The sequence below is a fragment of the Aegilops tauschii genome, chromosome 2 (assembly GCF_002575655.3).
Source record: "Aegilops tauschii subsp. strangulata cultivar AL8/78 chromosome 2, Aet v6.0, whole genome shotgun sequence".
NCBI classification, from domain to species: Eukaryota; Viridiplantae; Streptophyta; class Magnoliopsida; order Poales; family Poaceae; genus Aegilops; species Aegilops tauschii.
In genome coordinates, this window is record NC_053036.3 from 634,651,922 (window position 1) to 634,679,444 (window position 27,523).

The 27,523-nt window shown below is 40.0% G+C and overlaps 1 protein-coding gene across 1 annotated transcript; it reads left to right on the plus strand.

Annotated features, from left to right (window-relative positions):
* The first annotated feature begins 10,038 nt into the window (after positions 1 to 10,038).
* LOC123497280 (uncharacterized) lies at positions 10,039 to 12,498 on the plus strand. The gene has a single exon (XM_045233695.2). It carries the CDS (start codon positions 10,039 to 10,041, stop codon positions 12,496 to 12,498), a length of 2,460 nt encoding a protein of 819 aa, XP_045089630.2.
* The last annotated feature ends 15,025 nt before the right edge of the window (positions 12,499 to 27,523 follow it).

Genomic DNA, 27,523 nt, shown 5'->3' on the forward strand with positions numbered 1-27,523 from the left:
CTGCCTGTCTGGCAAGCTCAAGGCGTCCAATCTGGACTAAGGCGCCAACCTGGACGCCTTAGCAGCGCTTCTGACGCCTTAAAGCTTAAGGTGGACGCCTTACTCAGGTACCTAAGGCAAGCTGGGCGCCTTGAGCTTGCAGGTCCTTACAGACGCCTTAAAAACAATGAAGTCATGAACTATATATTTGCCAATAAGAACTATATATAACTATCACGTCAATGCCTACTTATCAACATCAGCAGTAAAAGAAAAGCAGTTGTCGTAAATCATAGGGTGATGGAACATATGTACCTCATGTTCAAGTCTTACTGAAATCCAACGATCATTTCCTGCATGCTTTGCCTGCAAATTAAAGTGTAACTTGACCCTATTCGAATGATGTAATGGACTCACTTATCAAAATTGAGTTGAGCATACTCTTACATGAGAAGGCTTCAAGGCTCCCCCTAATTGTACATTCACCAAGTTTAGTTGATCAAGGAACACATTTGCACTGAAAACAGACATTTGTACAGGGAAATCTAAGAGCCATCACGACACCGAAGTATATTCATAAGATTTTTGATTAAAAAAACAGACTGGTATTCAACAACCAAATACATTTGAACCTACAAATTTGCTTAACGCCATTGGTTTTTTTAAACAATGCGATTATACCATGATTGAGCTTAGCAATATTAATATTTCAAATGAGGAAATCATCAAGAAATTTAGGTTTTACTTCTAATTTAATTAAATTCATAGTGCTTGTTAGAAATTATTTGGAAAACTATAATCTCTATGGCTCTTATTACTAAACAGAATATCCTGGTAATGTTTTATATAAGAAATTTTGGTTGGCTAATTGGATCCTAGCCAACCAAGACGACGATGCATTTTGCTTCGCGCGTCAAAGAGAAATTAACAAATCAAACAGTCTGTTTGCCTTACACAGTTTGTGCAAATATCATCAAGCTTAACATATGTAAGACCACTCATAATATCACAGACCAACACACATATATAATCCCAGGCTTGCATATCGGGTGAAGTGATTGTTCGACATAAATAAGAGTACAGGAACCTACTACTACTAAGCTACTATACTAATCAAGTCAAATTTTGTTCAAGTTGCTACCGTTTAGTCGTGTAGAGGAAGTACCTGGCTGGTCAAATTCGCTGGAGTCTGCTCTGTCTCACCACAGTCTTCACCACCATGGCCTTGTCTTGGCTGTCGGGGATACGTCTTCGCCCAGGCCCTGCCTTTGAGGCCGGCTCACGGCGCCTCGATACATCAGCGAGGAGGATATCAGGTCATGGAAGCAAAAAAGGAAGAATTTTCTTCAAGTTGCTACCATGTAGTCGTGTAGAGGATGTACCGACCTGGGCAAAGTCGCTGGAGTATGCTCTGCCACAGATGGGCTGCAGCAGTTCCACGCCCCCTTGTGACATACGGCTGCTCGTACCCAGTCGATGTTGACCTTACAAAAGATCGATGATGCATTAGGTGCATCTGTGTTTTGATTGTGCATACTACAAAATCAGAAGGCTGTTAATTGCCATCTTTCAGAAACAAAACATTTAAGATTATTTGTTTGTTATCAACTTTTATAGTACACGTTGAATTGATTAAATACACATAAATTATATAGAAAGTTCATGTTTACCTTTTCAAACTGGACAATAATAAAAATATAATCAATATTTAAATATACAAATAAGATATTTCGTTTTTATATGGCATGCAATCAGTAACTTCTCTGCCATGATCAGTTGTTTATTTAATTAATACAACAATTTAATTTTTTAGTAAGTTCTGATTTCTGACATCTTTTCTAATTTATCATGAGGTGTGTGTTTGATGAAAAAAGGAAAGATATCTGCAACATACATAAGTATATATGGTAGAACTGGAAAGATATATGCTACCCAGCCTTCCCCTGCATGGCCTACCTATATATGTTAACCTCCTCTGCCATCCCTCATCCCCCTCCTTACTCTCCCTTCGCCCATCACAGATAGCAAAGGATCAAAATACCCAGACTTGGAGGAAAAATTCCCGAGGAGTACCTTCTGTAAGCAAGGAGCACCAAGAAGGTGAGGTCCTCTAGGTATGAAAATTTCTGGATCTTTCTATTCTGTAAAAGGGTAACAGTTATTAGATTAGGATCATGCTTGGTCAGGCATACCATCAATTTCCAAAAAAAAGAACACTATTGGAGATAGTGCCAGGTTATAAAAATATAATAGCCAATACAATTGATTTTGGATCTAATCAAGCAGTCCTATTAGGTGGGCTGCAACTGAATACAAACAGTTCTTTCAGACATTATAGGATAACAGTCTATTCTGGACATCGCAAGTGTGGCATACACCTAACTTTTTAAGTTATGACCATAGTTGACTGCCTAACTTTCCAATGAAATCTCATTAATATATTTGAGCCAGAAAAACAAACAATTTACTTCTTAAGTGTTTCAACATGCCAGAAAACAAACAAATATAATCATCTTCTGAAGATATATATCATCAGAGTCATAATATTGAGTCATTACATGTAATAGAAATTGCATGATGACAAAATGATTCGATGGAATAGTCTAAAACTATTCACGATGGATATGTAATACTCCAATACCAACTACATTCTCAAGATAGAGCAAGTAATACAATGAATATAACAAAAATATTCTAAACCACCTTCTGGCCTGCCAAATGAAACAACTATTTAAACTTTCTATCGGCACATAAATCATAGCTTGCAGACCATCACGAATTAGAAACATGTCGCCAAGTTTTGTTTGAATTAGAAACATGTTTTAAGATTGTACTGCTCCTAAGGTAAACAACATAGCTATAAGTCCATGTATAAAATAATAATAAAGAGTTAAATTATATGAACGATATAGTAAAGAAAATCAAAAACTCACTTGCACATGATCTCTTGAACTGGCTCCCTTCATAACCCTCCATCAAATCAAACAAGATAGGTATGATCGGCTCTCTAGAAGGCAGGAGCTTGTACTGTTCTGTGAGACAATATTGTATGCCACTGTTTTTAAGATTCTGAAAAAAAGAAACTGAAATTGCATAAGTATAAACTCGAGATCCAACAATATGGGAGATAGCCTTCGTGTATGGCATGCCATTATTCATTGCTTCTCTGAATGATGAGGAGAAGCACCAAATAGGATGTCATCGGAATGAAAGCTAGATACAGGATACAAGTCTAAAGTCCAAACCAAGCTAGCTAATTAATGGTCTTTAAAATACTAACAGTCTTCAACAAAACAAGCTAGAAAATAATTACGCGGTTGGCATGGATCAGTAGAACATTGTTCAATGACCTCGACGATGTCGGCAACCCCATTGGCGCGGACAAGCTCGCGGGCGTGCTCCGCCACGTTCCTATTAGGCGTCACATGTGTTCTTTTATAAGCACCTACACAGGAAAAACAAGATGGTAACAAAGTTAGACAGCAACCAGTCACACTATATCTTCTAAGAATATTTAGAATAAACAATCAGACTCAAATAATAAATACTTTGTTCTAGCACGCAGTGTGCTGTAAGGTGGCATGTCAGAAAGGTTATGTGGAGATAAGGTCATTTCACAATACCTAACACATGACAGTGTAGTGATTGACCCAGTCAGATGCCACAGAAGTAGCTCATAAGACAATCAAATTAATACAAACATTACCATTAATTTAATACCCTCTAAATGGAATGACGTAATCTCTTGTATTAAACTGTATGGTACTACTCTACAACACCTGTAAAAATCTTATAATTAGGTGATGTAGGATCTATAAATAGCAGTTTATATAATTATGAGGATGCGAAATGAGGACTTTTTATTTCATTAACAGACATGTAAAATTCCACTTCATCCAAAAAAATTCTAAAGCCAAATTTATTAATGGCAGTACTTCCTAATTTTACCCTCACAAAACACAATATGACAGAATATATACAGAAATATGAAGTGCTGCAAACATTGCATTTTTCTATTTCTGATAGGTCAATTTTTTCATGGCGCATCAAATACAATCATTGGAGTTAACCAATAAGCAAAAAATTTGTATTGATTAAATATGAACGCATACTCTACAAAAAATCCAGATAGTCCAAACTATCTAGGAAACAATGTTGTGTTAGTCTGGTTTACAAATAATAACACTAATGACTAATATTATAAATAGCACAGAGTGGGTTGTAACACGAGGGTATTTTAGTTAGCATAGAACATTTAATATATTTAATATATTCAGAGAAGAGGTGAAGCACCGCTACAGTTTTCTACCAACAAAAGAAACAAACATGCAGATTCAAATTATAGCCATTGCATGTGAAGGCAAGACCGCATGATACAGAACATGTATTCTGCTCCTACAAATAGCATCTAAAGAAAACCTCACCATCGTCCTGGCGCTGGCCTGAGCGCTCTAGATAGTGAGGATGCCGCTCCCGGTGCCGACATGAACAACCACCTGACAGACCCACCGAATCAATCAAGCCTGAGCCAGGAATATATATACATTGATCAATAATCAAATGTTCATTAATATACTGCGTTGACTTCCAGCACCATCTTATTGAGAGCATATTGCCAGTTCCTCACTAATTTATTTCAACAATGTTGTCTGCTCACATATATTACAGTAGACCAGAAAAAGTAATCTACAAAATTTATTATGTCCACTACCACCAAGTTGGGAGTCAAATATGTTACATACACAAATATATGTTGAAAACAATGACACGTGGTGAAGATGCCCATATTCTATGGCAACATTGCATGGCCTCACCTTCAACTATCCATTATTGTACGAAGAGCTTCATCACGGTTACGATTATTCCTCGGTTCAACCTCCAGCTCCATTGCGATTGCACCGTCATTCTGTTGTGATGATCTGAAAGGATAAGCAACTCGTTTGAGGCCATTTTAACCTACTTTTGATGTTGTTTGCACATGAAAACAACATGATCGGTGCAACTACAACTATTGCATGGAGAATACAGGAGAAAAATAATTAAACATGTCCATATATATTATATTAGCGAGATATTTGATAATATCAAGTTTACAACAATACGTAAATTAGCACTCTTGCAATTTATATCAGACACAGAAAATCACACAGACCTTGCTTATCCTTGTTCTCCTATACGTAGCTCATACCAGTGGACGGCGACTTGCTCAATCATACGTATGTCCAGCCATACTTAACCATCGTGTGTGTACATAAAATGGCGTGTCGTGTGCATAGCACTTATCCTAAAGCTAATAGTAGCAGTACACGCTCACAATAGCTAGCACATACCTTTGTCTATCTCCCTCTCCCTCTCTCTTCTCCTAAAGCTAATAGTAGCAGTACACGCTCACGTAGCTAGCCACAAATTATAGCAAAACGCGAACCGTAGTCCATTCGCGGGGACGGGGGAGGGGGGAGGGGCCGTTTGTCTCACCTTGACGCGGAAGTGGTGGGGGTTGCGGAAGACGGCGGAGTGGTAGACGATGAAGACCACAGGCTGCACCACCGTGACCCGACCTCGTGGTGGTGCTTCTTGCCGGCGATGTAGACCATAGGCTGCACCACCGTGGCCGTGTCTTGGCCGTCAGGGAACCGTCTTCGCCCTGGCCCTGCCTGTGAGGCCGGTTCACGGCGCCTCGATAGATCAGCGAGGAGGAGATCAAGTCAGGGAAGTAACAAATGGAAGAAGTAGAGGAGGAAAGGGTTCGGATCGGCGTACCGGACCTTCAGGCGTTGCAGATCGAGTCACCCTGCTTCGGATCTGAGCAAGGAATTCGCCGGAGACCAGCACCGCCGCGGATCTGAACGGCGACTAGATCCAGCACCCGCGCCTGGTCGATGTTGCTCGATGTGTGCGTCACCATCGGTCGCACATGGGTCGCCGGAGACTGGTGCGGTGGTCGGCTGGCGGAGTCGTGGTGGTTGCGGGCTCGGCGACGTCCGCGACGATGCGGCGGGGGGAGGTGAGCGGGTTAGATGTGGCGACTGGCGAGTGAGTGGAGAGGAGAGGGGAGGGACTGATGCGGCAAGTGGGCGGAGGAGCGCGGCCGCCAGCTCGTGGACGCGCGCGGCGATGCGGCGGCGGAGGAGAAAGGGGGAGTTGAAGTGAGTGGAGTGAGGAGTGAATGGGATAAGGTTTGCGGCGGGGTAGGTGGCCACGGGTTATGTGGGAGGCGGGGGAGGTGTGCCATCGCGCTGGGGAGGTGGGCCGTCGCGCGGGGGAGGTGTGCCGTCGCGTGGGGAGGTGGGCCGTTGCCTGTGATGCACTTGTGCTGGGCCTGGCCCGGCCTTTTCTGGCCTTGTGTAATAATGTGGATAAAAAACCGTGCGTATACAGATATAAAAACTATACATACCTCACAAAATCAATAAAAGTGTATAATAATATACATGGTTCATAACAATATACATTTTTATACTTATTAAATAAACCAAGGGCATCACAACAAAAATAAGAGGGGGGCAAATAATAGAAAACACAAATATACTTGGTTGAAGAAGGTTTGTTTGCATGTTTTATTTTCTTTTGTTGGACAGATTTCCATAGCCTACATAAATAATTTAAATAATTTTCAGATGACTACTTACTTATATAAGAACATTACAGTTAGTTGTTTTTCCTGAATTTTCATGGGTTAGGACATTTATTTAAACAACATATATTTCTAATAATATCAATTAGGTATCTTTTTTGCATTAAAAAGTTGTGTTATTTTCACTTTTATTTTTATTATATATTATATATAATTATATGATGCAGTCGGAAATATCATTTATATTGCATCATATATGGAAAGGAATTTTTTTAATTATTTTTATACCTCACAAAATAACATATATATTTACAGTATACATACCTCACAAAATATACAAATTTGTATATATATATATATATATATATATATATATTAAACATGGTTCATAAAAATAAATATTAAAAAATAGTAGAAAAACAAATATACTTGGTTAATGTTGGTTTGTTTGTTTTATTTTTTGTTTGACAATTTTCCATAGCCTATACAATTAATTTAAAATAATTTAAGCAATTTCAGACCCCTACTTACTTATATATGAACATTATAGTTTGTTGTTTTCCCCGAAATGTTGTGTTAGTAAACAATTTAAGCAACATATTTTTCTAATAAAACCAAATGCTTTTTTTTAGTAGAGTAAAAATTTGTGTTAGTTTCACATTAAGTTTTATTATATATTTTATATAATTTTATGATGCAGTAAAAACTATTAATTATATTTCAGCATAGATATAAATTGATGGGTTCCGACATACGCACTGATGCAACGATGACAGACCACGCTGAAACACCACGAGAAGAGGTGCGTATAGCTAACCTTCCTCTGTATGTATCTTATAGATGATAATACAGAAGGTCTATTTTTATATTTTTGTTTTATCAGAATACAGGAGACATGGATATGGACTTTGGAGATGGACGAAAAGAATACATTGAGGGTTCAGATGCGATGTCGCTGAAAGGGGACGAAAATTCACAACATAAAAATGTCGAAGTGGTTATATCTCATAAAAAACCAAAAAAGGATGCTAATTTACATGTTATCCCACAAGGTATTTTTTTAATATTATTATAAATCTTATTTTTGTGATATTGCCTTTTGTATTCAACTAATTTTGCTCATTTTTATTGCTAAGTTGGCTCAATTTTTTATGAATTCGACAGACTATGTTTGTACCCCTAGAGATATTACAGTCATCGAATCAATCAAGTCTGCCCCCAAGAATACCCAGTTCATGGACATTGGAGATGCCTTGCTATCAACCGACGATTTGGAATGCCTTATGAAAGACGATATGTTCTTACATGACGGTGTAAGACCAAATGCACAAAATTTGTAATTAATAATTTGAACAAAATATAATATCATAAATTGTAAATATAATGTAAATGTTGATTACAGGTGATAAATGCTTACATATATTGCATGCTTGCTCACGACCATCTAAAAGTCAGGGCGGGTGAAAAGGTAGAAATTGTTAGCACGTTTGTATCTGGCCAGATAAAAGAAGACGGGGAAATAGACATAGACCCATCAAAATATCACTGCATCGTGCATCATGTTAATACTTATCTACAACAAGATATGGTTAGTTTTTGTCTCGTTATCCATGCATATAATTATGGATTGTTTTTATTTAATTCATATTTATAATGATTTATTAATATTTATATCTAATTGTGACCGTGACTTGTATGATATTTACACCAGTTATTCATTCCGATTAACATGTCGGGCTACCATTGGTATCTAGCAGTCGCCAATGCCAAAAAACGTGAGATTCAAGTAATGGACTCACTTGGTTCTCGAGTCAAACGCAATGACCTTGCTACTACGGTAACTATATATTTTTTACTCATCTGAACATATGTTTTGTTTGCCTTGATACCTAATACTTCTCATATATAAAATAGTTACGAGGACTCGAGAAGCGTCTAAAACTTGTAGAGCATAGTCCAGAGTTTATCAGAGGTCATAAGTGGCCCGATCTGAATGTTACAAAATGGACGGTTGTAGAGCAGTTTCATGAGGCAATACAAACCGGTGGGTAAGCACTTGTTACAATGGTTTGTTTATTTGATTTATTTGTGTGGTGTTGTAAAGGATTATTTTATAATATTATAGCGTATCATGTGGACTGTTTATGCTAAATTATATGGAATACCGGACATCACATGGATTGTCAGACACGTTCACCCAGGTATTTCATTTTTATACATTATCTCGTTATTTTATCTCAAAATATTATATAAATTGTTTTTATATATATTTTGTAGGAGGATATGAAACATTTTCGACAAAAAATAGTTGTCATTTTGCCGTGCGTAATATTACTACCGACGCAGCGGAGAGGAGCACAGGCACCAGCTCTGTTGGAAAGACACATTTTTTCAATTTGGGATTCCATGAGCAAGCACGGGTGCTAAGGCAGACTTGGTTAAGCCAAGAACAGCGCACCAATGCGCTGATTAACAATGTCGTGCTTGAACCTTTTCCAAGATACGACGTGTTTCACACCCCTACAATTGTAAGTTTTCTCATTCTTATAAATTAGTTTGGTTATTTTGTTTGCCATTTACCTTCGTTTACCAAATGCAGTATATTCTCCCACTGGCACACGTGGATTCGTCATACGGTCTTTTAGAAGTGAAAATGGAAATGGAGAGGACTATCGTTATTGATTATTCGAACCAGGCTTTATTTCAGTTTGAGGAGGACTTCCATGACACTGAACTTCAGAGGGAAGCCCTTTTAGTGAAGCAAGAATTGAGCTTTGTCTTGCAACACTGATAAGAGGCTTGACCAAAGAAGATATAATAGACCGGTGTCATCTGAGGTCGCTGCAATTTGGGTTGAGGGCAATGACCTAGCCAAAAGGTTTGACCGCAGGATTACACTTTGTGGTAACAACAACGAAAGGCATAGTATACGTGTGACCTCAGGAGCATATGACCCGTTGACTTATCCCTTATTCTATCCAAGGGGGGAGCTAGGTTGGCATCCGAAGCTACCTAAACGTAATGTTTCTTGGGAGCTTGTACAACATCCAAGACTCGGCCATGATGATGATGAGGATGCAGGTATGTTGTTTGTGTCCCATTTTTTACAAATAATATCTTATTTCTCAAAAGAATGCTCATGCGATGTTACTCAAACATGTGCAGAGGGGAATAGCAGGTTATGCGTCTCCGTGAGAGACTATTACTGTTACATGCCGCAAACACGGCCTGGGATCTTCAATCCCATACTCTGTGGAGCACGCCTACTGCAGCAATGGGCGGTTGACATGTACATCAAGATTGAGAGTTGTCGGTTGAGGTGGTACAGGAAGAACCAGACGCAGATCCGTGCCGACTTGTATAAAGGAGTTGTTGATGCGACCACATCGGGGGAGACGCGAGCAAGCGCTGTTGGGGTAAGAATAGTGCTCCCTGGAACTTACCCTGGTGGTGACCGCGACATGAAGAAGTGACATATGGATGCCATGGCAATTGTCCATGCATACAGGAAGCCTGACATCTTCTTAACCATGACTTGCAACCCTAAATGGGAAGAGATAACAAATGAGTTGCTTCCTGGTCAGACGGCGCATGATCGTCCTGATATTGTGGCCCGCGTGTTCTACGGCAAGCTAGAGGCTATGAAAGACCCGTTGCTCAAGAAAATTGTCCTGGGTGTTGTTGTTGCTTATGTGTACGTAGTCGAGTTCCAAAAGAGGGGCCTCCCACACGCACATTTTTTGTTGATCATGGATTCAACATACAAGCTTCTCGTCCCGGAGCAGTATGACCGACTCATTTCCGCAGAGCTCCCAGACAAGCAAAAGTATCCGGAATTGTATGCAATGGTGGTTAAACATATGATGCACGGACCATGCGGTGCTCTCAATCCGAAGAATGTTTGCATGCAAGACAATGAATGCAAGTGCAGATACCCTCGGCCGTTCAATGAGAACACGGTACAAGGCAAGGACTCATACCCAGTTTATCGGCGTAGAGACGATGGAAGACGTGCTAAGGTCCGAGGGAAAATGTTGGACAACCGATGGGTTGTGCCGTATAATCCTTATCTTTTGCGGATGTTTAATTGCCACATCAATGTTGAGGTCTGCTCTAGCATAAAGGCCGTCAAATACATTTATAAGGGTCATGATAAGGCTTCTTTCAGCATCGACCAGCCAGATGCTGATGGTAACATTGATGAGATCAAGAGATACGGTGACGCAAGATGGGTCACCCCTCCGGAGGCTATGTGGAGGATATTTGGCTTCCCACTGTGCGCCAATTACCCGCTTGTCTTGCAGTTGGCTCTTCATCTCCCGAATATGCATAGGGATGCATTCAATGCACAGGCTGACTTGAAAAATGTTGTCTCCTCCGAAAATGCTTCAAAATCCATGTTAACTGAGTATTTCAAGGCTAACGAAAAACACCCTTGGGCAAGGCATATATTGTACAAGGATTTTCCCGGAAGCTTCACGTGGGAGAAGAGAAAGAAGTTCTGGAAGCGGCGGGTTGAACGTTTTCAAATAGGTCGTATCGTGTCTACGAATCCTGCCGAGGGGGAGCGATACTACCTGCGTGTGTTGTTGAACCATGTTACGGGCAAAACAAGATTTGAGGACTTGCTCACCATGGACGGCGTGGTATGTGGGAGCTTTAGGGAGGCTGCTGAAAGGTTGGGACTCATCGAGGCTGACAACACGCTCGACGACTGTCTTACTGAGGCGGAGCAGTGGGCGATGCCATGTTCTCTTAGGAGGCTCTTCGCAACCCTCTTGGTGCACTGCGAGCCAGGCGATGTGCGCATTTTATGGGATAGGCACCTCGAGCCTATGTCTGATGACTACCGTCGAACACGCCCGTCCCCGAATGAGGTGGAGCAGATGGTGTTGCTTGACATTAGGGCTATGTTGCAGTCCATGGGTAAAGACATTATCGATTTCACTCTTCTAACCATTGATGATGTGTTTGACCCAACTGAGGGCGAGGCCAGAGAGATCATCGAGGAATCAACCGTTGAGTTTGATGAAAGTGACACTAAATTTTCATCTTCCTTGAATTTGGAACAAAGGGCCGCATACGACGAGATACTATTGGCTGTTGAACGAGGTGATGGGGGTGTATTCTTTATAGATGGCCCTAGAGGTATAGGGAAGACCTTCCTCTACAGGGCGATACTCGCAAAGGTGAGGGGCGAGGGCAAGATTGCTATCGCTACCGCGACGTCGGGCGTCGCTGCTTCTATCATGCCTGGCGGTAGGACTGCCCACTCGAGGTTCAAAATCCCACTAAGTTGCGATGATGGAGCCTTGTGCAGCTTCACCAAGCAGAGTGGGACCGCCAAGCTGCTAAGGATGGCCTCATTGATACTATGGGACGAGGCCAGCATGACTAAGCGACAAGCTGTTGAGGCATTGGAGAATAGCATGCGTGACATCATGGGAATACGCGACCGACCCTTTGGAGGAAAGACTGTTGTTTTTGGCGGGGACTTTAGGCAGGTGCTTCCGGTCGTCAGAAGGGGGTCACGGGGCGAGATAATTGATGCAAGCCTCCGAAATTCTCATCTATGGAAGGGTATGCTGCAGCTTCGGCTCATCACCAACATGAGGGCTCATAATGACACGTGGTTTGCAGATTACTTGCTCAGGGTCGGTAATGGCACAGAGGAAGCCGACGATCAAGGCAACATACTACTGCCTGATGACATTTGTCTGCCATCTACATGCGAGGTTGACGACCTGGAGAAGCTGATTGACCACGTGTTTCTGAGTCTAGATGACAACATGTCTGATTCGAATTACATGACATCTCGCGCCATCCTTTCCACGACAAATGACAACGTCGATAAGATAAACATCCGCATGATAGAGTGTTTCCACGGAGATGAAGTAATCTACCATAGCTTTGACAGTGCGGAGGACGACCCATATGGCTACTAAGCTCCTGAGTTTCTTAACGGATTGACTCCCAATGGTCTTCCTCCGCATGCACTCAAACTAAAGCTGAACTGCCCGGTCATACTTCTAAGGAACATTGATCCAGCTAATGGACTATGTAACGGTACTAGGCTTGTTGTTAGAGGTTTTGAGAGGAACACCATTGATGCAGAAATCGTGATTGGACAACACGCTGGTAGGAGGGTCTTCCTTCCTCGAATACCTCTGTGCCCATCTGACAACGACATGTTTCCATTCAAGTTTAAGAGGAAGCAATTTCCTATAAGGCTTAGCTTTGCTATGACGATTAACAAGGCTCAAGGGCAGACCATCTCGATTGCTGGTGTGTATCTACCTATTCCGGTGTTCTCTCATGGTCAACTCTATGTTGCTTTGTCTCGAGCAACCGCGAAGAGAAACATAAAGATACTTATTCAGAAGGAGAAGCCGAAGGAGAAGTCCAACAAGAAAAATAACAATCCAAAGAAGCGAAAAAGACCGACCGTGTCCTTGCTGACCTCAATGAAGAACATCGTCTACAAGGAAGTACTTACAGGCTGAAGTCCGGTCTTAATAGACCTGCTGGATTTATAGATACGGAATTTACTTTTCCTTCAGTCAAGAATTGCTGTAATTCGGTTTATTTACATATCTTTTCATTTGGTATCTTGGTTGTTGGAGGTATACTCCAATTAGTTGAACTACTAACTGCATCTCAATAAACATCCGTCATAGTAGGACCTTCATCGCTGTTATAGGTTTTCCACTATCGCAATGTTTCTGGCAATGTACATGTCACACAGCGTACCGTGTCATGTGTAATCTGAGATTCAGAAATAATGTTTGGCTTCATAAAGACCCGCAACATGTTAAATTTTCTTTGTACAGTTTGATTAAAACCTGGAGCATGCATGTCTTGTCATCATTTAGCATGCAGGTTACATTTGATACATTTGTTTACATATGTTATGTATGCTCGAGAGGATTAATACATACATGCTCATGAAAAGGCTAAAATCATACATGTATCTGATGTTGTTTTCATTCCTTGAGCTTTATGAGTGTGTATGAGTGTGTAATATTTGATTTGTTCCACCCAATTTTAAATGCTGTTCAGTTTTCATGTAGATTTATAGCTATCAAGGCTTGCTGTTAGTATATATAGTTATGTATTTGAAATTATTTTACTCCCTTGAGCTTTATGAGTGTCTAAGTTTTGGTTTGCTCCAATCAGTGTTAAACGCTGTTCAGTTTTCATGAGCAGATGAAACATACGTGGTCATGAAAATGCTGAAAGCATAGATGTATTTCAAATTATTTTTACTGCCTTGAGCTGTATGAGTGTGTATGAGTGTCTAATATTTGTCCCGCATGTTCATAGTTATTATATTGGTGCTCAAATTAATGTGTTTGACGATACTTATGCAAAAAAATGATGTTTAAAGAAAAATATTGACTAGAAATGGAAAATAATTTAATATAACCGAAAAAGGAAATAACTCAATTTTAATTTCGGAAGACTTAGTAAATATCCATATGGTAACTATTTGATGACGGGAAGTTAGTTTATTTAATGACGAAAATCCCCCATATAATATCCGGAAACGAATAGTATATTACGGCAAGTGATCATGCCAATCACCAACCATGTCATCAAATCAGAACGTGTATCATCAGCCTTAAATGTGTTTCCTTTATATCTCCAAATGGGTTGGTTACATAAAATTTGGTAGTGTTACTTTATTTAATGGCATGTTCATTCTTTTTCATTGTAAACTACTACTATGTTGATCACGCCGAATCATAAATCTGATTCTAAAAGATTTTATTTTCTGATTGTGATCATCTCAGTTGCTTCATAGAAGGATTTTCTAATCAATGTTTCCTTATAAACATCTATAAATTGCTACACCCTTGCACCACCCAAACCAGAACGCTCCACCCTTGCCACTCCATTTTCTTTGACATGTAGTCATCCAATAGTTCCGAGGATAACCATCAAGATCAAGAAGACACGACTCAGCTTCACCCTGATGATCTAGGTCAACTGGAAGATGAAGAACCGCACCGAGATCGTGGTCTTGGTGAGGGATCCTCACGTAAGTGTAAGAAACTAAAGATGCATGATCATAATCTGCCTATTCAGTTCCCAACCACGCTTTCCACAAACCACTTTGATAACCTAATCCGACGTCGTGAGGGGGTCTACATTGTTATTTATATTTCTTAGTATGTTAGTTGTTGCATTGCTCCTTATGATCATTTATCAATGTAATCGTTCGGATTCAAATAATCAAGGGTTATTAATTTGCTTGTTGTCTCTTACTTGATGACAATGTGATTTTCAGTTATCTTTTATTTATCCCAGCAATCATGCTAATTCCAAGTTGCATGTTTGCTCTCAGCCCCATGCCATGTTTTAGTAATGGCAGCAGTGATACACGTGCTTACTCGCAAACCATTTATCTATATCTACACTACCTAAAAGAGACAAAAGGTTCCCCCTCCTATCTTACGTCAAAATAATTTTGGGATGCTCTTGCTACCTCCAATGGTCACCTCATTACCAGTGTGTTCTCCTTAGCGTGGGCTTGCTTGCTTCTGCTGCTCCGTATGGGAGAGAGAGCAGGCATGTATGAGAAAGGCCCGAGGGCCAGAGCAGTTTTACCCACGCGCAAAATTGTGATGCCGACGAGCAGCAGCAACCGGAGTACTTATTTTTTCGTGTTTCGCAAGATGAACCAGCCCTCAGGCGTTGAGAGAGAGAGAGAGAGAGATGGAGCTGTTAATTTTTCGTGACCGAGAGATGCTGCTGATGTGCTGCTTCTGCTAATGCATACACAGAGAGGGGCATGTGTCTAATACCGTTGCTGCTAATCCATACGCATAGATAGACAAAATTATGTTGTGTGCTATCTATGGGAGCGCGTACTTCTGCTACTATTATCTTTAGTTGATGTACTATTGTTTCTCATTTGTACGTATGTGTGTTATACAGATTGTTGTGATGAAAAATAATAAACAATATTATCTTTTGCAAAGCTGTGGTCGAGTGAATGATTTGTATTCCAATTATATTGTTTCATATACATGAGGATCGTAAACTTATGTGTTAGACATGATTTATACTAAAATAATAAAATTGTCTATTGTCCTGTAGCAATTACCTATAAAATAATTAAAGACATGATTTACACAAGGGCAATTACCTATAACATAATTAAAGATATCATCAAGGTAATGGAAAATAACAGAATATAAAAGGGAAAAATAAATAATTTAATGTGAAAATTAGAAAGATTAAGAAATATCCATAAAGAAGAAAGTCAACCTTTCATAGGCAACAAATTGTGATTCTATACGCAAGTGATAAATCAGATACGGAATCATAGGAAAGTGATCATAAATCACAAATTTGCATTTATTAAATATGATGTGAATCAATTCGGTTGATCATGGACCGATTTTGAGATGTCTGTTTCCTTGATTAATAAACAATTTTTAATAGGTTGCCGAATATTAAAGATCTGACAGATATGTCACCCACGGGGACCTAGCCTGCCAAAAACAAATTTTCAAAATTATTTCGTTTTCCCGCCGCCCACTATGCTTATATAAACAAGCCCCGCTGTACCATATTTGTCTCCATCTTTCTATAGAGGAAAAGTCATCTCCTACACGACGACCATGGTAATCTCATACGGATCGATCACCTCTAAGAGGGTGATGGCATCGCCGCCAGCTCCTGTCATCAGTCAACCCATCACCCCTCCAATGAAAATAATCACCATTGTTTTGTCACTTGGTCTTTATCTTAAAAGATGTAGCACATGGCATACACTAGAACATAGTAACAGGCTTGGCGATTAAAACATCTTTTGTCGGCTTGTTCATCTTGTATATTAGTTAAAACCAGATGTACAGTGAGTCTGAAATACATAATAGTTTTTTTCATCATTGCAAAATATTATATTGCTATAATCAAAACCCGTAGGATATACTTTTTTTCCATGGCTCCGAAACACCCCGTCCAAATATAACACAATCAATCTACGCATTATATTGCGAGATGCAACCCCAAAAAAAATCGCGAGATGTGCAATTGAGGGTGGTGGAAATCTTGGACTGGGAAGGAGGAGATAATTTGATGAAGTAGAAAAAGGAGAAAAAGAAGAAGAAAAGGAAGAAGAAAATAAATAAGAAAAACAAGAATAATATGTATAAATTTGACATGATTAGTGTTGGCCCACTATAATGTTATGCTCCTTGTCTGTTTAATTTTATGCTTCCCTTGCAAAATAATTTTACCTCATCCTTTTGTTTTATTCTACGCACAGGAACTTGCACTACTAGGAAAATGGCTATAGATAATATGGACACTAATGGCGTACCACACATGTGGTGCGCCACTACTATATACTAATGGCGCACCATGTGTTGGTACGCCATTAGTGTCCAAATACTAATGGCGCACCACATCCACGGTGCGCCACTACTAACAATTTTTTTTTTCAAAACTAGTAATGGCGCACCACATCCACGGTGCGCCACTACTAACAATTTTTTTTTCAAAACTAGTAATGGCGCACCACACGCTCGGTGCACCACACGCTCGGTGCGCCACTACTAACATTTTATTTTTAGTAACTAGTAATGGCGCAGCACACCCACGGTGCGCCATTACTAACTTTGCCCAAAAATTCCACCGAATGCACCCCCTTGGACCGCCTTTTCAGTTTTAGAAAAAATAAAAGAAAATGATGGAAATGTCAAAAAAAATAAAATAAAATAAGTTTCCCATTTGATATGTGGTCTAGTTGTTGGGAAAATTTACAAATATGAATTTTGACTTTATTTGCAAAATCTCTCTGGAATTTGTAAAATGGGCATAACTTTTGCATACGAATTCGGATTAAAAAGCTTTTTATATGAAAAATCATCTACTCGAAAAGTTACATACGATTTGAACGGGGGAACTTTGTTCAACATCTTCAAAATCCCCAAAAACCTAACAGAACAAAAGATACGGGGCTTTTAAGATCTAGAGGGGGAAAAATGAAAAAAAAATTCAAACTTACTAGTGGCGCACCATTTGCTAGGTGCGCCACTAGTAACAGAAAAAAAATTAGTTTAAAAAAAATTTGGATTTTTTTTTCAAAATATGATACGTAATATGACCGGGAAGTTTGAAATATTTTTTCAAAATTTCATCACACTCATGAACATGAACAAAGTCCTAGACATCAACAAGGTTTAATAGGATTGATATGCTAGATATATCAATAAGTGCCTGTTAAGTGAGCTGGTGCTGGGTTGGATAGAACTCTGAAGTTAAGCGTGCTTGGGCTGGAGTAGTGTGAGGATGGGTGACCTTTCGGGAAGTTTGACCACGAAGTGCGATTTGACTTGAGATTAAGCACATTGACCTGAGATTAAGCCATAGTGACCCGAGATTAAGAAAAATTTGAAAAAAAATTCTGAAAAAAATTTGAAAAAAAATTGTTAGTAATGGCGCACTTCTATGTGGTGCGCCATTACTAAGTCAGATAGTAAGTCAGATAGTAATGGCGCACCAAAAAGTTCTAATGGCGTGATGCTAGTGGCGCACCTGTAGTGCGCCATTAGTAGCCAAAACAGGTGCGCCACTAGCAGGCCTTTTCCTAGTAGTGTTGAATTTTCATCGAGTCCAAATGGAGCACATATATCAGAACTGTTGGATTATTCAAGCTAGGGTCATGTGGAAGGCTCACATCAAAGAGAATGGCATGGGAAACTTGTACCTTCAGTGCATTCTACTCGATCGGCATGTAAGGCATTAATCATCTACTTTATAGCCCGCATTTTCAAAATACAATTTTGATAAACATGTATTTTTGCTTATTGTTTTTATGATTCATAAAAATATATTTGGGAACAAAGATGGAAGCGATTCCGTACAACAGCCAGGCAATCCGTTTCAATAGCATGCTACAAACCGGTAGGACCTATGATTTCAATCGCGTCGGGTTCAGCCCCACAGAAATGCGAGATGGACATTTCTGGTACCTAGCCATGGACTTTGTCACCACGCTAAGTTCTACGACCGAGGTTTGGATGTCGGGACAGCAGATAACGTCGACAATTTGCCCACCGTGCTTCCCACAGTTTGGAGAAATATTTGATCTACGGGACAAAACCATCACCGGTGCATCATCTTTATATTTGTTCTTGCATATTACGTTGTACAACTCAGAGTCTCATTGTGATTTCAAATTCAACGATGTGGTTGCTATCCTTGCATACGTTGGTCGGATAGAATATAAGTGGGATTCAATATATAAACGCCGCGTCCCTTCCCTTGAGATTGGCCTCATGAACTTTCAGTAAGCGCCATTTTACAATTTGAGATTTTCATATGCTTATTTTTGTAATTTTATTGTTGCAATGATAGACTCACATTTGTATTTGTTTGTAGACGGTAGATAATTTTCTTACGTGTACGTGAAGAGCACGTTGGGCGTCACTTCTGCCATTTGCAATGCACTGACAATCTGTTCAAGAAGCTTGTGGTTACTTACATACACGTAAATCGGAGGCAGCGATGCTTGCAAACTATGAGGGAGAACACATTCATCTTCCCTCCTAACCTTAATGATGGTCATCATTATCTACAAGGTAGGGGCTGCGTTCTATTTTAAATTTGTTTTGAATGTATTTTTATGTAATACTATGTCACTACTATATAACACTGATTTTTATCGTAGATATCCATGAAGCCAGCCTCATGACACTTGATGAAACACGTGCGTACGTCCATGGTGTTGTTCAAGCTAGGAACAATGGACGCTAGAAGTATCACAGCTCAAATTAGAGCGGCCTTGAGGGTTTTGGACGGCGGACTATGTACTGATGCATATTGAAATGTCGCAAATAAATGGCTACTACAGTTTTCTTAGGGATCGAATTGAGAATTATCCTTTTGGCAATATCAATGATGTATTCTACATCTACAGTACCTTAAAAAAACGTAGTCTTCCGTCTTTCGTCTTACGTCGTCGTCCTTCGTCCGTCTCTCCCCCACCCTTCCTTTTTTTCACGCTAGCCGGAAAAGGAAACAGGACACGCACGCAGTAGATTTTTTTGGGCAAACTAACTAAGCCTTCTTTCCCTCGTGCGATCCCAACGCAGGCATGATCCGGGGATAACACACGCGCACCCACGCCTCCGCCGCTGCATGCTTGCCCCCATCCGCCCGAGTCCTCTGGTCCATGATCTCCCTCTCTTATCCCTCCTCCATGTGTCCCTTATCGATCCTAACACGATGGTGCGCCTGTGGCGCGCATGGAAGGATATTGTTCCAATTGGAATATATATCAAACAATAGTTGCATTATTATTCCCTTACTACTCTTAGTTTTTGCAAGAATATGAGCATTATAAACTCTTACTTGAACTTTGCGGATTTGCGGGAATAAAAGGCCAATGTTAGGTGTTCCATGCACTATTATTTTCTGACAAGACTCACTACTGCGGTTTTTTATTGATAAATCTTGATATTTCTTTCAAGAAGGTGTCAATTGTGTATGTCTAGGGCATAACTAGATGTGTCTTAGTTTTTGCACATTTATATGAACCACTCAAACATAAAATTAAAGAAAAAAGCTACCCACATCAATCTTCATGCACAAACAATGACATGTGATTTAGATGTGCAATACTACTTAAAGCACATCTAGATGTGCGTCAACAAAAACGTATTTTATAACTCAAATTTATCTCTCCAGGGAGATATACCAACGACCAGAATATGGAAAAATACATGTAAAAGCAGTGGGCATTATTTGCATAATTGAATTAAGGGTAAAGCTATAGATTGTTCCACATGTTATAGGTTATATTATGCGATATAGGTGTTGAACCACTAAATATATATATATATATACCCCGTTGCAACGCACGGGCAGTTGCCTATGGGTTATATATATGTAGGGAATAAACCGTTTGATGGCTGAATATAATGTTATTGGGAAGATATTATCTAATACTGGGAGAAAGATCTGATCCTAACACAGTTGGAAATAATTTCTACAAGGAAATGAATAAGGTCTTTAATTAAACAAAGTTCATCATTTGGAAGGCAATAGTAACTCTCCAAACAATAAGATGTCACGGTATCAAATTGATAAATTCCATCAGCGTCCTATTTCACCACCCACCCAAGTTCACATATATCCCATCAGCAATTTCCGATCAATAACGAATTTTCTATCCCATGGAGGCGATAATTGGGAACGCTGCGCCCGCGCCCCAGGAGGATGTTCCTGTGCCTCAGGAGGATGTGCGTGCGCCCATGGATCTTCTCCCCTCACCAATGCATGCCGTGGAAGATGCACTCCAATACATATTTCACTTTATCATGGGCGTTCGAGACCAAGATACATTAAAGTAAGTTGTCTTATTATACATTGTTTTGCTATATACAAATCATGTAGGAACACTCTGGTACACAGCAAACTAAGATAGCTAGACTGGCAATCCTAAAACATTCCTAGGTACATGTATACGTTTTTTAGTTGAATCCTTGTACATGAACAATGTCATGCAAAGGCCATGAATTAAGGTTCTAGATTTGATACGTGTAGATACATCTAGGTGAGGACAATCTGACCTCGTGCAATGTCATGCAATCTAACCATCAATTCTGTTTATAGGTTAGTATAGACTATGAAACGACGATTTCGGTATAGGAAGAGAAAGGGATTGTGCTTTCGACCGTGGCGAAATAGGATACACTTGGGATTCTTTATTGGCCCTTGATTGCCAACACTCTGGGGCTGAATTAATTATGAAACTAATAGGAAGGATTGGGGATATGAACTGGATCAATTCTTTCTTTCGCTGACTGACCAAGGTAATTAATTCCTTCCATTGGCCAGGCGGGTAAGCAAGGAGACGACGTTCTCATTAAAAAAATGAAATATGCCATGCCAAAAAAGTTAAACTAGAAGAGGACCATTGATGTCCTTTGATAAATGTTGTTGTGCATTTTTTTGCAGCTCAATATGGATAAGAAGCGCCCGGCCGTACCAGATCAAAATCAGCCTCCGAATGATCCAGGACACCCTTTTTTTCATAAAAAACTTCATCTCGAATGCTTCAACCTTGTTGTTCGTAAGCTTGCTAGCGCTGAACTAGAGAGGACCGCAGGCACCAAATGGGTTGGAAGCAAACATTATTTCGACTTGCAGTTTCATGCTCAGTCACAGGCCCTGAGGTACTCCTGGATGACGCAAGGAGAGCGCATCACGACGCTGATTAACTACGTTGTGGTCCAGCCTCTTCCTAAATATGATGTGTTCAGCTCTATAATTGTAAGAGACGCTCGTTCTTAAAGTTAGACTTACTTATTATAATAGCAATTGACATGTGTCGACCTGCCACAGTATCTACTACCGTTGAAACTTTCGGATTCCTCGTACGGGTTACTTGTAGTCAACCCCGACTGAGGAGGAGGGTTGTCGTGATGGATCCATCCTTCAACATGTTTGATCCTGAAGATAGCACTCATAACATATTGATGAGGAAGGAAATCACATTGCTGAAGGAAGAATTCAACAATGTGTTGCGGACTAGGGTCCCTGGTTGGAATACCCAAATCATGGTTTGGGAACAAGATACCATGTCCTCTTCTGGTCGTAGGTAATCTACTAAATTGATCGCATACATAAGATGCAGACCATTATAATGTTTAATATTTCTTTTTTGTGTCGCAGCAAACACTCTGGCTTATTTGTCCTACAGGAGATGGCCCACCAGATAGGTCGTTTGCGTTGCATGGGCTGGATGAACACTAGCGTAAGTACATATATGATGAGTTGATGTGTGCTAATTATTATCCAACCAATTTATTAAATTATTGAGTTTTTGCACCTTTCCTAGGATCCAATACAGCTCAGACACCAAGTTACGGTCCAGATGCTAATGGTCAACGACAATGAAGCAGCTCCAAACATCCCGGCAGGGGTTAGATCGGCCTTGAGGGTTTTAAGCAACTGCCGTTGGACTGATGCATGCAGATATGCCAAAAATATTTTCCTATACTTCAGCTTTGTTAGGGTCGATTTGATAATTATTTATTTTTGATATGAATAGTTAGATAATAACTTTATGGGGTCTTCTATACACGTACGTTTAAAAAATTTATGATGTTTTGGTATTATCAAACTATCCAAACTTTATGGAATTTTGGTATTATTGAAGTTTGGTTTTACTACCATATTGTTGGTTTATTAATTGATTTTGTTGCAACGTCACGAACGAATCATTCGTTTGTCTGCCATGAATGAGCAGTGAGCCCCATTTGGGAAGCTGTATAGGCTAATATGGTTTGACACAAGATGAGACGAGTCGCCAGGGTTTAATGTTTTTCCAATACTAGGGAAATGCATGTGCGTGCACAAGATATTTACATCCTTCGGCGGCAGCATTGTTCCACTACCTGTTTCTGCACCTACTGTCTTTACCTCGAAGATGTACAAAGCGGAAATCATCACATCTACCATTGAATTTTAGACACGCTATCATCGTGTAGAACATTCAAAAATATTAAAAAAACAATGGGCTGACACATTTGTAAGTTATTATACTTCTATAAATCCTACAACTCCCACATGAACGCACGAGCAGCCCTAAATAGTAAAGTCCAACCAGGATATGTCAATTATATTTGGCAATAAGAACTATATATAAATATCACGTCAATGCCAACTGATCAACATCAGCGCTAAAAGAAAAGCAGATGTTGTAAATACATCATAGGCTGATGGAAAGTAAAATACCTCATGTTCAAGGCTTATTTGCTGCATGCTTGCAGGCAAATTAAAGTGGAGCTGGACCCTATTGCCATCACGCAATGGACTCAGTAATCAAAATTTAGTGGATCGTGAGAAGGCTTAAATGCAACTGGTCCAAGTTATCAAAACGTCCAAATGGAGTGCTCTTTAGGGAGATTAAAACTTTTGTTTCTTTGAATTTTAGCTCCTTCTAAATTGAACATTGCCCTCGGGTCCTGACTTTACCGTCGTCCACTAATCCCCCCTCGCTTTACCAGTGCTACGACAGACGTTTTGCCCCAGTAATGGAAGCAATGCCGATTTTTGGGGGAGTGCGACACGCAGTCGACTTCGTGTACGATTTCATCACGCTTTCCTCAGACGAAGAACAACTAGAGTAAGTTCTCACAGCCCTAAATATCTAATCTTGTTTGCACTTCATCGTCTAGGTCCACTGCGCTTTACATGTATAATTTTTATACAAGTGATCGTATAATTCCACCCCAGTCACTCCCAACAATATTGAACAAGTGATAAACTACTATGAAAACACTGCAATCTGAAGTTTTTGCTCGTGCATAATATAAAAATACTTAACTTACGTAGAGATTTCAAACTTTTTTAGGTCATTTGATGTGATATATACTATCGTTAAAAAGGTAATATGTTATAGACACCAACACAGTTGGATTGTTTGAGTTTACGTTTACTTAAACATATGACTGTTATGAACCTTGTACTTCCTTTTTACAGCACAATCTGGATTAATAGCCCCTGCCCATTCCCTATCGAGATTAGGCTACGGATCATCCGAGACACCATCAGAGGAGATGGAGTTGTCCATCCGTTGTGCTTCAATCTTGCCGTGCGTAATATTACTACCGACGCAGCGGAGAGGAGCACAGGCACCAGCTCTGTTGGAAAGACACATTTTTTCAATTTGGGATTCCATGAGCAAGCACGGGTGCTAAGGCAGACTTGGTTAAGCCAAGAACAGCGCACCAATGCGCTGATTAACAATGTCGTGCTTGAACCTTTTCCAAGATACAACGTGTTTCACACCCCTACAATTGTAAGTTTTCTCATTCTTATAAATTAGTTTGGTTATTTTGTTTGCCATTTACCTTCGTTTACCAAATGCAGTATATTCTCCCACTGGCACACGTGGATTCGTCATACGGTCTTTTAGAAGTGAAAATGGAAATGGAGAGGACTATCGTTATTGATTATTCGAACCAGGCTTTATTTCAGTTTGAGGAGGACTTCCATGACACTGAACTTCAGAGGGAAGCCCTTTTAGTGAAGCAAGAATTGAGCTTTGTCTTGCAACAGGAGGCCCCTGATAGGAACAACCAACTTCTAGAATGGCCCGAACAAGAGAATATTCATGTTTCACCTCGGCGGTACTATTTTAAATTTGGCTTAGGTATTAGTGTGTGCTCTAATATAGCTAATACAATATTGTGTTTTTTTGTGACAGCATGGACTCCGGATTCAAAGTTTTACAGGAGATGGCCCATCTGTATGAAACCATCGGGAATGACATGGTTCATAACATGCCTAGGACTGATGTAAGTGCATTTGTAATGAGGTTATAGATTTCATATGTTTGCTAAATATATCTTCTGACTTTTTTATGCTTAATTTGAAGGATCCACAAAGTCTCAGGAAGCGACTAATGGTCCAGATGCGGATGGTCAGGGAGAATGAAGCAAAGGATAACATTCCAGATCAAGTTAGAGCAGCGTTTAGATTTATTGGTGGCTAAGGAGGACTGCTGCATCAATAAATACCTAAAAATAAAGTGATGTTTAGTTGCTTGCTAGCTAATAATCAGTTTGAATGCCCGTGCTGATGAGATGATCAGATGACATTTTCTGAAATATTATTAAAGTTTAAAGAGTGATTGATGGTGGCATCCACTAGCTGTGTTGGTTGTTTATTTATCTTTCATTCTATCTAAATTTTACGGTTGTAGACCAGACCAGTTTGGACCAGGTTTGGTGCTCGAGGTGAACCGGAGTAATTTTGTGTTGGACCATGGCAAGTTCACAACATACTCAAAGTCCGGCAGGTGATGTTTTCAGACATTCCGTGCCTCGCATCATATACTACCTCGTATAGTATAACTCCATCCATAGACGCACTGTTATACTATACGAGGTTTTCTTCATCGGTAATAATCACATTCCAGCTAGAGAATAGTCAATAAACATATGACGGTCATACGGCACGTACCTTGCATATATTCTTTAATTTTGAAGTTGTCCTTGATCTTCCTCTCTCGCCGTTGCCTTTAATTCCAGGTAGCGAATAAATGCTGATTATCTTTTATGTGTTCCTGAATATAGTAACAAAAATGAGAGAGGAATGGTTTTTCTTATTGATCAGTACGTACAGTAAAAAACCAAAACCACTTTAATAGTAGATATGTTAGTGTGCACGCCGTGAATTTTCTATTGCGATACAGCAAAGCAGCTAGCACAAAGCAGTGAGCAACCAGCAAAGCAGGAAGCATTGAACAACTGATAACAGCAAGCAATGAACAACTTAACATCAGCATCATCAAGAGCAGAGGATGGTGGGGTAGAAGGGGGAGGGAGAGGTGTTGGCTCCTTGCTGTTGCCTGTTGCTGGTTCCTGCTGTACTGAAGAGGAGTAGGAGTAGCTACTGGAGAGGAGGAGGATGAGGAGATGCTGGAGAGGAGGGGAGGAGGATTTGCTGCAGAGGAGGGAGCAGATCTGCTGGAGGTGAGGAGCCAGAGAAGGAGGAGGTGGTGTGTGTGGATTGGTGGTTGTAACTCTCCCTCTGTTTTCCCCCTCTAAACTGTTCGCGCCAACAGCATCTCTCTTTCCCACCTGAAGTCTGTTTCCCGCCTAAAACTACTTCCCTGCCTGTCTGGCAAGCTCAAGGCGTCCAATCTGGACTAAGGCGCCAACCTGGACGCCTTAGCAGCGCTTCTGACGCCTTAAAGCTTAAGGTGGACGCCTTACTCAGGTACCTAAGGCAAGCTGGGCGCCTTGAGCTTGCAGGTCCTTACAGACGCCTTAAAAACAATGAAGTCATGAACTATATATTTGCCAATAAGAACTATATATAACTATCACGTCAATGCCTACTTATCAACATCAGCAGTAAAAGAAAAGCAGTTGTCGTAAATCATAGGGTGATGGAACATATGTACCTCATGTCCAAGTCTTACTGAAATCCAACGATCATTTCCTGCATGCTTTGCCTGCAAATTAAAGTGTAACTTGACCCTATTCGAATGATGTAATGGACTCACTTATCAAAATTGAGTTGAGCATACTCTTACATGAGAAGGCTTCAAGGCTCCCCCTAATTGTACATTCACCAAGTTTAGTTGATCAAGGAACACATTTGCACTGAAAACAGACATTTGTACAGGGAAATCTAAGAGCCACCACGACACCGAAGTATATTCATAAGATTTTTGATTAAAAAAACAGACTGGTATTCAACAACCAAATACATTTGAACCTACAAATTTGCTTAACGCCATTGGTTTTTTTAAACAATGCGATTATACCATGATTGAGCTTAGCAATATTAATATTTCAAATGAGGAAATCATCAAGAAATTTAGGTTTTACTTCTAATTTAATTAAATTCATAGTGCTTGTTAGAAATTATTTGGAAAACTATAATCTCTATGGCTCTTATTACTAAACAGAATATCCTGGTAATGTTTTATATAAGAAATTTTGGTTGGCTAATTGGATCCTAGCCAACCAAGACGACGATGCATTTTGCTTCGCGCGTGAAAGAGAAATTAACAAATCAAACAGTCTGTTTGCCTTACACAGTTTGTGCAAATATCATCAAGCTTAACATATGTAAGACCACTCATAATATCACAGACCAACACACATATATAATCCCAGGCTTGCATATCGGGTGAAGTGATTGTTCGACATAAATAAGAGTACAGGAACCTACTACTACTAAGCTACTATACTAATCAAGTCAAATTTTGTTCAAGTTGCTACCGTTTAGTCGTGTAGAGGAAGTACCTGGCTGGTCAAATTCGCTGGAGTCTGCTCTGTCTCACCACAGTCTTCACCACCATGGCCTTGTCTTGGCCGTCGGGGATACGTCTTCGCCCAGGCCCTGCCTTTGAGGCCGGCTCACGGCGCCTCGATACATCAGCGAGGAGGATATCAGGTCATGGAAGCAAAAAAGGAAGAATTTTCTTCA